General features: G+C 35.4%; 1 protein-coding gene across 1 annotated transcript in view; it reads right to left on the bottom strand.

Annotated features, from left to right (window-relative positions):
* The window catches only part of LOC124153993 (cullin-associated NEDD8-dissociated protein 1), a 31,500-nt gene that overhangs the window by 15,917 nt on the left and 2,215 nt on the right, over nt 1–13,368 (bottom strand). The window contains exons 4-11 of the mRNA XM_046527454.1: nt 10,226–10,374; nt 8,188–8,331; nt 6,531–6,693; nt 5,585–5,758; nt 5,110–5,218; nt 4,469–4,608; nt 3,974–4,134; nt 1,924–2,129 (exon numbers count right to left, since the gene is read on the bottom strand). Of these exons, the coding sequence (XP_046383410.1) occupies nt 1,924–2,129; nt 3,974–4,134; nt 4,469–4,608; nt 5,110–5,218; nt 5,585–5,758; nt 6,531–6,693; nt 8,188–8,331; nt 10,226–10,374 (1,246 nt within the window). The remainder of the gene's footprint in view (nt 1–1,923; nt 2,130–3,973; nt 4,135–4,468; nt 4,609–5,109; nt 5,219–5,584; nt 5,759–6,530; nt 6,694–8,187; nt 8,332–10,225; nt 10,375–13,368) is intronic.

The raw sequence follows: 13,368 nt of genomic DNA, 5'->3' as shown, positions 1-13,368 counted from the left end.
GGTCGCGCGGTGTCATTTGTACTCCACTGGTGACGGGTTCATCTTGCTGATCTAAAAAAATTAGCTACAATACCTCGAACTTTGAAAACTCGAAATATAGGCAGTCAAAGTACATTGTAGGAATACACGAGAACATTCTAGCCCAGAATATACGTACAATGTGGAAATCCTTGGTTTTCAAAGATTGACATATTTTATACGCCAGCGCGCCCGGTCCAGGGTTATCAACTTTTATTTCATCCTATTTGTTAATTGAAATTATATTTCAGACTGGTTCTTTTAGCACTGCTACTGAGGTAAACTGGTAGGTACTGAGTACAAGGTACTGAGGTAGGTACTGAGTAAGTAAACTCCCTTTGGAGTAATGTGAATTACAAGTGTTCGAGATATATGGCATTTTATATTCGCTTTGTGTTCTTATTAATTATGTCTGTACGCATATTGTTGCTTGCCGCGAGCCTTTAATGGTATGTGCTCTTGCAAGAGTGGTTTTCATTTTTAATGTGGAAGTTGGTCAGTATAAGCAAAGAAAAAATTAACATTTTAGCGCACACCAACCCTTGTAGTCATCGTATCTCTGCGTTTGCAATGGCACTGCTAAAATACCTAAACACCTTTTGATGATAAAAAATTGTCTCATGTCAATGATTGCTGCAATTATAATTAATGATAAACTTGACGCCGTATGATCACAATGAAGACAACAAAAAATAATGCCGTGGCGTAGTCTAGAAGCCTGGTCCTTGCCGTGACGTAGTCTAGAAGCCTGGTCCTTAGGGAGGGAATCTTTCCTTGTAATCGTACACGCTACCACTACCCCAACCGACCCATTGGTAGGATATTTTGGATTTATATATATGACTTGCGAAAAGTAACGCATGAAAATTAATAAATTAATTACAGCCTAACTAAGGCCTTAATTGAAAAAGATGGAGCAAGGTACGTGGTCTCCCCTTGTTAGCCTCAACGTCTGGCATTTCCATGGAAGGTTGAACATGTCCTCCTTTTTCAAAAATTCGGTGACCATAAATACATCAAAGTTTGGTATACCATTTATAAATCGTTGGAATTTTCCTTCTCCCAAACAAGATTATCTTTTCTTGAACCCATCCTGGACAGCGAACCATTGCAACAACCAGCCAGCACGGAAATAAGGCTAGCATCCCATGATTCTAGTTGCGAAGGGCGAACGTTCCGGCCGGCGTGAATACATACGCAACGAATTAGTCTTGCAGAAAACGTCTGAAATAGGTTTATTAGTTTGACTCGGTTCTTACAAAAAAGTTTTGGCATGATAAACGGCATTGTGCCAAAATATACCCAGCGAAAAATAAATACCATCATCTATTTATTAAAGATTCAATGCGCTATTCGTACTACTCTTTCCAAACTTGAAGTTGACACGTAAATGAATATTAATATATTACACAATGATGAAGTCATTTACTCAAAAGAGAAGCAGCCACATATATATTCTGAAGATATTTTATGACAGCAAAAAACGGATACCCTCAAATTCTGTAATTTTTCTATGCAATAATAGTGGTAGAACTAAACGGCGTAGAAGCTGCCTTCTGCTACTGCCTTGTGGCGTCACGGCCAATATTCAACATGGACACCCGATTTAGCGGCCTTTGAATTTTTCCATATTTCGGACGGTCATCTCGAATCAAATATTCACTATTAGGATTTAAACTGTGGTTTTGCGACATTATGTTATTCTGAACTCTAATTTAAAAAATGTGTTTGGTACATTTGAAACACTAGTGTACTTCCCTACTGTAAACATTTATCTAGTATGAAGCCACCCCTTGAAAACATCCTTCGAATGGGGTCAATTGCACATACCATGAATGAAAAATAAAATGCAAAAGTTATAACCACACCATCATAGACGAAACATCTAATATAAGTGCCACTCACCCAAAGGCCTAATCACGCAGACCATGTGAGTAAGCACAAGTAGTGCTTCCGCTGCAATCTTGTAGAATGGATCTGAGACAGCAGCAACAATTGGCGGCAACAAAAGATGAACATAAGGATGAAATGCTTCAGCAGGATGAGAAGTGAGCAAGCAATGAACAAAGGAGAGTCCATCTATCTTCATATTGCTGCTAGAATTCTTTTCCCTGTAGATGAAAATTTCATCGAAAAAGATGTAGAGTGCAATACTTACTGAAGATTTTGGATATTCATGCATGAAAACATCAAAATATAAAATAAGTCAGAGTTATTTTAAAACAGAAATGGTTGGCCCTAATATTACTTTATGTGTTTAATTTTCACTGAAATGTTACACCGAAAAAAAGAAAGAAATGACACCCCTTTCAGCCATGATTGTATAGCTCCTTCTAAAAGGCAACGTTTAGCCATATCAAACAAATGATGACATGTACATTATTACTTTGTGCCTCAACTTTTTTAAACTCAAAGTGCAATAATGTAGAGGCTAATTTCTCTTTTTACTTGGTCTTACTAGCTTCTAACATGAACTAAGTTTGTGACCTGCCCATAAATTATCCTTCAAGTGAGTATATTGCAATACTTGATGTTGGTTTTCTATTGAACTTCAACACAATTTTACTTATTTTTAAGCGTAGTGGATTCACAAAGATTTTAGAGGGTCTCAACCGGATATGTCTTCATGCAAATCCTTTCACACTTGCATTACCTTCTAAATGGACCATGAGGGTCTAACTTCTAACACCATGAGCCTTGGTGAAATTACCAAGGGAATATAGAAACCTGGACAGGGTGTCCAGCCAATTAAAAGCAGAAAAATTCATGCATAATTCCAGGTTTTCCACGGAAATTTTACAAAATTTCAGGTTAATCCTACATGATTACTGAGATAGATATGAATTTTAAAACACCCAAAACTATTTCAACACTCATATTTAATATTATATTTATGCATTATTTTTACATTTATAAATTAAAGACTTACAATTAGTAAGGTAAAATTTTACACCTAATTCATGAATATCTTACTTGGGCGCCTCAAGAAATTTGCCATAATTTGAAGATTTAAATAGATAAATACATGTTTTCATAAAATGCAATTTTAAATACAGTTAATGCATTGTAAAGCATACATGTAAAGAAAATCGCCTTCAATAAATTACAACAAACACATTTTAGGCCAGAAACTGGATATTGGAATGGCAAAATTTTATGTGAAATAATTCAGAATTAAAAGATCATGACATTACAGGTTGAAGAGCAAACATTTATGAATAATTCATGGATAATTCCAAGGACTAAAAATTCACAAGTACTTCCCGATTACTTCCAGTGCCGGTTTTCCCAGGCCCTGGTCACCCTGCTGGAAGGTGTACAGTTCTGTAACTTACCGTGGGAAAACCAATGGCACACAGTTCCATTCTTGGTCATATCTGGTGATTTTTCCGGGTATTCTTCCACGTTTATCCATTTTGTAGGACAATATTTTGCCAACGTTCCAGTTGGCTTCCTCAGGTCCACTGAAGTGTCGATGCAGAAAGTTGTTCATCTTATATACGGCATGAAGACGGCTACAATCTCTCCAGCGCATGGAAAAGGGTCTTCAAAGATCCTGACCAATCAGGGCACACCTCCACAAAAAAGGCGGCAAATGGGGTGTATATAAGATGAACAACTTTCTGCATCGACACTTCAGTGGACCTGAGGAAGCCACCTGGAACGTTGGCAAAATATTGTCCTACAAAATGGATAAACGCGGAAGAATACCCGGAAAAATCACCAGATATCATCATAATCTCCGCGGAAGCCTGCTTGAAAAATCCATTCTTGGTCCTTGGGAATTTTTTCCATGGCAATTAATGTGAGTCAATAGGCATGTGTTTGTTTTACCAATGATGATTCAAAAACTTGTTTTATACCCTGTAGTTGGAACACTTTTGCCTCATATTTGTCGTGGGTAAAATGCAATTTTATAAAGAATGTACATGGAGGTAAATAAAGAAATACTAACCCCAAAGAGTACTGAATTCCTGGAATCAAAGCAGGAATATGATCAGAGAGTGCTCCAGGTAGTACAGCAACCAATTCTTTGAGTAGAGAGAAGCAGTCCTGGCGAGTACGAATGCTTTTTTCCCTCATCTGACGATGAACTGCATTTACAATTGCTGGGACCTGGAAAATTATCAGCTTGTTAGCATTTTAACAACTGGAAAACTAATACAAAATTACATCCTAACGACAAAATTATATCCCTGGCATGTTAAAGCATACTACCATCCATTTGGGTCCATGGCATTTGGACGATCTTGTTTGGATACGAAATTGCAAGATTTGGAAATACAGCACCAACAATTTACTGAGTCACCTCATAGCTGTCTGAGACTGACAATCAAAGTGATAGAAAGATAAAATTCCCACAATTGTAGATCTCAAAACTTAGATAAAGAGTGAAAAATTGGGAGTCGGAACCTAAACATCCCACTCTTGGCAGGAAATAGTCACATACCTGCTGCTGCAACATAGAAATAGGGCCTTCTTCATGGTCCATGGAGTCTGGATCCAGGGACAAGTTCACTGCTGGCCGTGTCTGCCTTAACAGAGCCATGTATGCATGAAACACATCTGATTTGACATTCTCTTCTCTCTCTGTCAATGTAATTAATATAAAACAAAATATCATAAGTTTCAGATCATCAACTTCAGTATACAGTTGAGCATTTAATAAAATATTTAAGAAATTATTTGTCCTGAATAGATTTCTTAAAATAATTTTAATAAAGGAATAATAAGAACAAAATGCTATCAATATAAATAAGTAACTTCATATGTTTCTAGTAACTTCCACTTGATATGAAAAAAAAAAAGTATGGAGTAAGAGAATAGATATACAGCAGGTGGAACATTTTACACCTAGGGAACCTTTTCTGTCATAACCTTGATGTAGCCATATAAAACCTGAATCACCAGATCAATTACTAGTTTCTTCCTAGGACAACTCTTATTGACGAAAAAAGACTTTCAATCTCATCCGATACCTAACAGATAATGGCAATGATATGAAACAATATTACATTCTACTCGGACAATAAAGGAAAATTTTAAAATCTGTAATTGCTATTCATGCATCCACATTTGAGACCAGTATACCTTTAAATCTGGCAATGAGTGCCGGAGAAATAGTACGATAGAAATCAGGAAGCATCTCGTGACGTGTAGAAATCACTGCTTCCAGGCACTTGGCTGCAGACCTTCGAACCTGAATGAAAAAATAAAGGATTTTTTTCAAAATAATGATTTCACAACAGAGCATTTCCTAAACTGAATAAGAATCCTCCTATTCAGGAATATTTTGAAAATATTTAACTGCAGGATTTGCTTTTGCACTGCGGAACCATGCATTCAGCTTATTTTCAACATTAAGATAATTATGACAATGGCCAAGAAATGTTTAATTTCATTAAAATAAACATCGGTTTTATTGGTTTTAAAATTTTGATGAGGCTAGTTTCCCAATGAACTATGTGAAGGAAATTTGTTCTGCTTCAATAAAAAATTTAAGATTTACATAAAAATAAATTCTAACGAAAACAATAAAACAATTGGTAACTATGGGTAAGTTTACCTTCCAACTCATGTCATCATCATCAGAGTATTCGTCATCTTCGTCATCCTCCTCTCCATCTTCCTCAGTGTCCATGCGCTGTCCGTCACCAGGCCCATCAATGTCATCTCCATCTCCATCATCATAGTTGTAGTTCGGATCATAAGTCACGTAACGTAGACAGAGATCGGTGATCTATATGAAGAGTGGAAGTAGAATGCCATAAACAAATTTTATTTTATAGAAGAGAAGAAAGATGAAAAAATAGAAAACACAAACGATGACATAAAACAATAACTCACATACAGTGGTTGATAAAAAAATTGGTGAAAACCTCAGCTCAAATTTCAAGAGGATACTGAGGTTTATAGCTATAGCACCCCATTTTTATATTTAGCCCATAGTTAAAATATCATGTCAATGTCAATCTGTTTTTCAGAAATTTAGCATTTTAATCTCCCCTGTGAATGCACACATGCCATAATTGCTAGCGCAAAAAATAATATTTCTAATTAAGCAACCAATGATGATTGTCATTGTTATTATACAAGGAGCGCGACCATCATCCAACAAATTGTTTAAGAACTAAAAACTCGACATGTCCCATGGCACATCGGCCTACTGTTACACATTTAACAAGCTTCCACCCGAAGTTAAGACAGTAACAACTATGTCTCTCTTCAAATGCAAGCTCCATGAGTTTCTTTAGAAAAACTCATTTTATTCTGTGGATGAATTTCTTTATCTATAACATTTTTTTCATTTCTGTTTTTGCACCTCACTGGACATGCCCTATATTTGCAACAACATATCAACAAACTAATAAATAATAAAATGATAAATCTTTGAGACTTAAGAACAGTAGGAGTCAAAAATTGTACCGATTCCACCACCAATGCTTACTTCATATGTACCCAAATAATATAAATGTACACAATTCTCAACAGTCAGTCAATTTGAAACTTACACTGCGGACGTGAGGTGTAATTTCCTTCGGGCATCGGTGCACAAATGCCTCAAAAGCTTGCAGGCAGTGTTCTCGGAGCTCATCATCATCCTCTTGGGCATAACGAGCGACCAATGGAACAATCCTTTCAACGTGCTCTCCAAAGCGATGACCAGCCTGACGACTGAAAAAATTTAATGCCGTCAACTCATATGGACATAAACACTGCCATTCATCTGCACTTGACAAATTTAAACAAAACAGATGATATATGAGCCCAGGTAAAAATATGATAGTTGTAAAATAGAATAAAATGAAGAGACTTCCAGCAAAACACCCTCCAGCAACAGTCATTGTGACCAACATTTTGAAGTTTTATACTTATGAACCAAAATTAAACAATAGGATTTCGATGACATTTTTGATTGATTTTACTTTTGACTACTTCAGAGAATAATTAGCTGAAGTATGACTGCATTTCACCCCATACCATATTCTTATATCAAAATTAAAATTGTGAAGTGCAAACTATATTTATATATACTTATTAGTGTATGGAAGGTGTGCTTATAGGAAAAAGCCACAAATATTTTGCAAAAACTTCTCCCCTAAATCCATTGTAAGCAACAGCAAAGTTCAAGTCATAATTGTACATGAGGCCATTCTCAAATGTTTAATTGTTATTCCACATTTATTTAAAGTTCAATTTAGTAATGAGCATTTAAATTTACCGCATCTTTGAGATTATTTAAGATTCTTTCTAGTGATAGTGATTGTGATATCTTTTTTAATGATTCATTAAAATGTCTTCACAAAAAAATGTCATCTTGTGGGTAAATTGATACCTGCATTGCACAAGTGCTCAACAATCGCCCATCAATTCAAATCCGCTCATTTGGAGCCGAAAAATACTCATACGGTCAGCTGGCAATAGCCAGAGCACAAATGCTTGGGTAATTGGAGGTGAGTGTTTATGCTCCGGCTACTGCCAGCTGAGCGCATTCAGAATGTTGGGCTCCTAGATAAGCAGATTTGATTCGGAGGGCAATTGTTGAGGGCTTATGCAATGAAGGTATCGCAATGCTGCAGGTACCTATTGTGTCATTGTCTACATAGCCTAATATTACTCATCATAAGTTGGTTTTGTATTTTTTTATTGTGAATAGGAAAAACTCTAAGAAATAAAGATTATGATTATAAGACCTCAGGAATGCAAGTTCAAAATTTTGTGAGTTGCCTAATGAATTCTTATAGAAAAATATACATAATTTCACCAAAACAATACCTTGCATTAAGATGTCATCCATTTGCTGAAAAACATTTCCGGTGAAAAAATATGATTACATTTCGTTTTATTATTAAAATAAAACATCCTGATTTTAAGCACCATGACCACTAAGTCCCATTTCTGATACCAAACAACCAAGGAAAGTTAGAGCTACGCATAATATCAAAACGCTTCAGTCATAAACATTTTGTCACCTACAACTATATGACAAAGTTCAACAAGAATAGCGGGATATTTCTGAGACAAACATTAAATAGGTGATTAAAAATAGCTGAGAAATCTATATATATGTTCCACACAGGCAAACTACAACATGAACTTGTCAGTTTTAAAGTTCTCAGGAAAACCATGGTTCTACTGTTCTAACACTTAAAAATGTAATAAACTGACCATATAGATGCAATGCACTGAATATGGGTTCGAGTGGTTGATGGCTGGCTGTTAGTTGACAACTCTTCAAGGAGAAAGTCAATTAACTTGGTGTAAAGTTGATTATTGCAGGACATGACCAAATGGCTCAGTGCCACTATTGTCCTGAAAGAAAGGGAAGAAAAAAAGGAACACCCATTAAAGCAAGTAAAAATGAAATTGCTAGCACTCTATAAATGGTAACACAATTGGTATCACTTTCTGAATCATACAATAAATAACTACAAACTCAATTGCTTGAAAAAAACACTACATTGACTTTACAGTTAAACCACAGACTTTTGATTTTAAATTGAGGACATATCCTAATACTAAATTCCCTGATAAATAATTTTTCGAAGAGTGATGGAGATAAAATAGATCAACTAAGTAATGAGGAAAGGCTGAGAAGAGTGGGAGAAAAGAGAAGACCTATAAAAACCTAAAGAGGAAGACGGGACAACTTTGTATGCCACATTACGAGACATGATGGCCTGATGAAAACAATCATAGAGGAACAAGTGGAAGGGAAGAAGAGCAAGGGACATTATATGGGACAGGTTATAAAGGATAAAGAAGAGAAGACATACATCCCAATGAAAGACTAGCAGATAATAGAGAGGAATGGAGAGCTGAGTGAAACTAACATTAGGAATGTTGAATTACGATGATGATGGCAATTTTTATCATTCACCCACTCAGCACCTAGCTTCTGTATTAGATGTACATGCAGCAGATTTATAATAAAAGCATCAACAAGGAATCAAAGCTCCAAGTCATTGTAATACTGGCTTTTACTCTTAACTGCAACTTAAACTTCAATAAGCATTCATCACATGATATTTTCTCACAAGAGTGTCAAGATATTAAGTTTGAGGTGAAAATGAAATCAATACAAAAATATGAGACCATAAGTTGCCATTGAGCGGTGTAGTGTGGCACAGTTTCAAGAATTAATTACCGAGGATGGGAACTTCTCGGTCATGAAGTCAGGAAAGAGATGTGAAGGTGAAGAATGCAGGGGTTGGAGGGCAGAGAAGCATCAAGCCAAATAGATGGAAAAGGATGGTGTGGATAAAGAGGGGAGTTAACTCAGGAGTTGTGCCAGGTTTGTACAGGATACACTGGTCAGCAAACAGACAATCAGAAAAGAATCAATCAATATATATTAATCCTGCACCTTTCCCACACCACCAATTCATTGATTTGTATTTGTTCCACCATTATCTGTTCTACTCCCATGTGAATTCAGCTTAGACCATTGCTGAAACTAAATGAAGCCGCAAATGCACCCCATTTGGAAATTAAGTCTTTGGAGCTGTAAAATAAACATGAGTGTGACAGTGATGTCATCATACACTCATTTCAGATGGTATTCCTGGGCCACATTGTCAAGGTCATTCTCAATCTCGAAGAGTGAAAAGAAAAGGTGAGCAACACTGACAGATGACAATCAGCAAGGGTAATGTTGCTCACAAAAATATCTGCTTCCTAAAGTGCCTGAATCCAAGAATTAAAATATGAAAAAGGCACTTTTCAATGATGTTCACTATAATGAGCAATATTCCATGGACTGTCTGCACTAATTACAAAAGGCTTCCCCTTGAAGGCAAAAAGTTAGCTTTCTTGATGATGGGCACTCATGAAATAAAACAACCAACAAGAGAACTATAAATATTAACTTTAAAAAAATAAGCAAGATTATATCATGAACACAATGAGCTTAATACAAATGCACAGCAAAATACACAAGAACTCCAAGGAAACCTAGCTCTTTAACACCGATTTCAAACATAGGATACCACTTTATTCCAATGAGTCCTTCAATTGAAGGAACAAATAAATTTTTAGATATAGAATAACATACAAGAATGGATGTACTGCACTTGTTCTATTTAATAGAGGGATACATAAATTTACTTATAATCTTAGGATCCAGAAGGTATATGCATAAATTTCAGTGCAAACTTAAAGATGTATATTAGTAAAATGCTGAATAGAACATAAAAGAGAAGCCTACCTCTTGCGCACAGCCTGCCTAGGAGAAGAGAGCTGGGGTAACAGAGCATCCAATATAGTTGGGTGAAATGACACCAGGAGTCCACCAAATCTTGAAAGTAAATCAGCCAAGATGTCGAGAGCCTCCAACTGCACAGAAACATCTTCTCGCTAAAAGTAAGAAATTAGAATACACCATTGATGAAATGAGATTTCTCATTAAATGAATAGCAGATAAAGGCAAATTAATACATATGAAGGAAGTACATCAATTACTGACAGATAGAGAGGTTTTATTTATTGGTAGATAAATAGATGAGAGTACACAATGTGGGCACTTCGTCCATGGAAATTAATGAATTTTATTCCACAAGATGGAAAATCATTCACATGACTAATTGGTACTCTTCAACCAGGAACAATCCAGTCTTTCCTTTTAAATTCATACAATATTACAATACTTTTAATCCAATTGGTTTCTACCCAATAAGAATCCAATTGGATTAAATTCTAAATTCGATTGGATAAAATTATTAATTATTCTGTCAAAAAATATAACTTTTTGACAGAATTATTAATGCTTTTCAAGTTTATGCTATCAGTAAAGGCTATATAGGTTCTTCACTGGATGAAATCGTTGTCGACATAACAAGAATTAACTTGGCCATAACCTAAACAAATTAAAACTGGACGGTGATTTTTGAACTTTTCCAAAGAAAGACCCAATTGTTTCCACTTTAGCCCAAGTCAAATCAGAATTAACACAAAAAACAGATCTGACCAGACTACACACACAGAAGAATGGAGACAACTGAAGTTCATAGCCATGGATGGGAATCAGCTTAGCAAGTTACTTTGATCAAAGTAAGGGAAAATCTCAAACTCAATGTTGTCCTGTTGATGTGGTCCTGTATGCAAAACCAACATTGACTACATCTATTGACATGACACCCTAAAAATGTAGTGGACTGAATTAGACGATAGTAAACTCGTAATGGTACTTAAGCTTTAACGGAGAATTCAACTCAGGGAAGAACTTAACACTGGAACACCAGTGCAGTCCAGTAATTTTAATTTGGTAAATACATATATTCCAAATTGCCACCCCTGCTTTACTTTTTTAGCATAAAAGAATAGACTAAGATGACTTTTGCTAAGGTTATGAAGGCTTAATTAGGTACTAGGATTTCAGGATTAGTCAATTAGCTCTAACTTGCATGCCGGAGTAGTTATTTTAACCGAAGGTACAATGTGTAAATATCAATTGCATTATTTTTTGTAATTATTTATCATTCACTGAATGAAAAATAATTACATTCCCAATAATTACATCTGATTGTAACTAGACATCATATTTTATGGATTTCAATAATAATGGCATTTTACTCTCATACGAATATACTCTCTCATACAGAGGCATGGCATGATACATACACAAGAGTTAGGGGTAGTAGGATTCCAAAAATTTTATATCCCGGCATTTTAGGAATTTCTTTCTGTTTCAAGATTGTCATTTTTTATTATTATTATGCTGAGACTTATAAAAATGCATACATTTCTCAATGAAATTTCTAAATATAGTTACCTAGCGAAATTGGTTAGATTTTGATGCTTGTACACATTCATTCAAAAATGTACCATGTAATGTCACCGATTGATGTAAAAATAGAGGAAAATGGAAACTGCCATACAACCTAGCAAAGTATTAGCTCTCAGCATTCCTTATAGTTGCATTGTGTTACAAGTGTAATAAATTGCTGTTTGAAAAATATAAACTGGTTGTGATAACCTACAATGAAGAATCTTGTGGGCAAATGTTAGGCAATGCTGAGGCAGAGCATTAGGGGTGTTTACCACAACTACTCAACATAATTTCATGAGCTGTGAAGAAAGCTCAGAAGTGATGGTGCAACTCATTCAGGAAAAATAGCAATGCTAAGTTTCTGAAAACAGAATTAATACTGCAAGAACCATACAATATAGAGACAATGACTCAGATGAAGAAAGCAATGATGGACCAATTCATTGATTGATAGTGCCTCACAAAAACTTCACTCCAGAACATAGGATGGTATCTCACTTCTCAGTTCATTATAAAAATATAAAAAATGCACTTTTTCAAATATTATTATCACTACTAGTAAGGATTAACACAAACAGTTTGGTTTTTGTGTTTAATATAGAAACTGAACAGGTTTGTGAGGGATGTTTTCTCTTATTGGGAAGTTGAAAAGCAAATAAATCCATAAAATATAGTGTTGGGTAATAGGCATGATTATCAGATGCAACAGAAGAATAACAAATATCAAATGGATTAATTGGATAAGTATTGAAGGAGTCCCATGCCTAGAAGCATTTTTATTTATTTTTCTGACACAGTTGCTGCTAAGATGAAAAACTTCATATGAATGCTAGTGTTTCTTTTACAATGGTATAATATTTTTCTGTAGCCCTCATTTAAGTTATGCGACAATGTCATGATGTTTGTACCTTCGCCGTCCTATGGAGTGTGAAAGAAAAGAGAAGGCTTCTGAATAAACAAAGAAAAAGAGAAGTATTTAATTGGCCAATTAATAAGAAAACGTAATCTGATGAAGATAACCATTGAAGGACAATTGATGTTTTTCCATATCAGCTCCTGACTGTTTCCATGGAAATGATGTTCCATATTATCCAATTTCAGATTTGTAGTTCATTTATGACAGTGCACCGTTTGTCAACTGATCTCAAGGCTAGGTTCAAATTCTGGTTTCCGCCAATGGAAAAGGCTTGCTCCCCAAACTATTAATGTTTAAAACTCGCAAGTCTATGACTAATCTGGGATGAACTCGCTCGGTCTTTTTCCAACACAACCAAGAGCTGAGTTGATGCACTGAGTGAGTGAGAACAAAACGAGGTCGAGAGCACACAACAGACTTCACTGCATAAACATCTCTGATATCTTTAAGGCCAAGGAATAAGATGCCTTTAAGAGAACCCATAGAGAAACGCTTTCATGTATCAATGACTATTCAGCAAATATAAAAATTTAGCTCACTCTATAAAAGCTACCAATAAAGCTTATCATTGAACTGTATAATTCCGTTAATCATTGAATTCATGCCAAAAACTCTTTTAAACTGAGTGTCTTATCCCCAATCTAAGTCATCAATGACAAAAAGTAAA

The sequence above is a fragment of the Ischnura elegans genome, chromosome 2, assembly GCF_921293095.1.
Source record: "Ischnura elegans chromosome 2, ioIscEleg1.1, whole genome shotgun sequence".
Lineage (NCBI taxonomy): Eukaryota > Metazoa > Arthropoda > Insecta > Odonata > Coenagrionidae > Ischnura > Ischnura elegans.
This window is presented reverse-complemented; position numbering and strand designations above follow the sequence as displayed.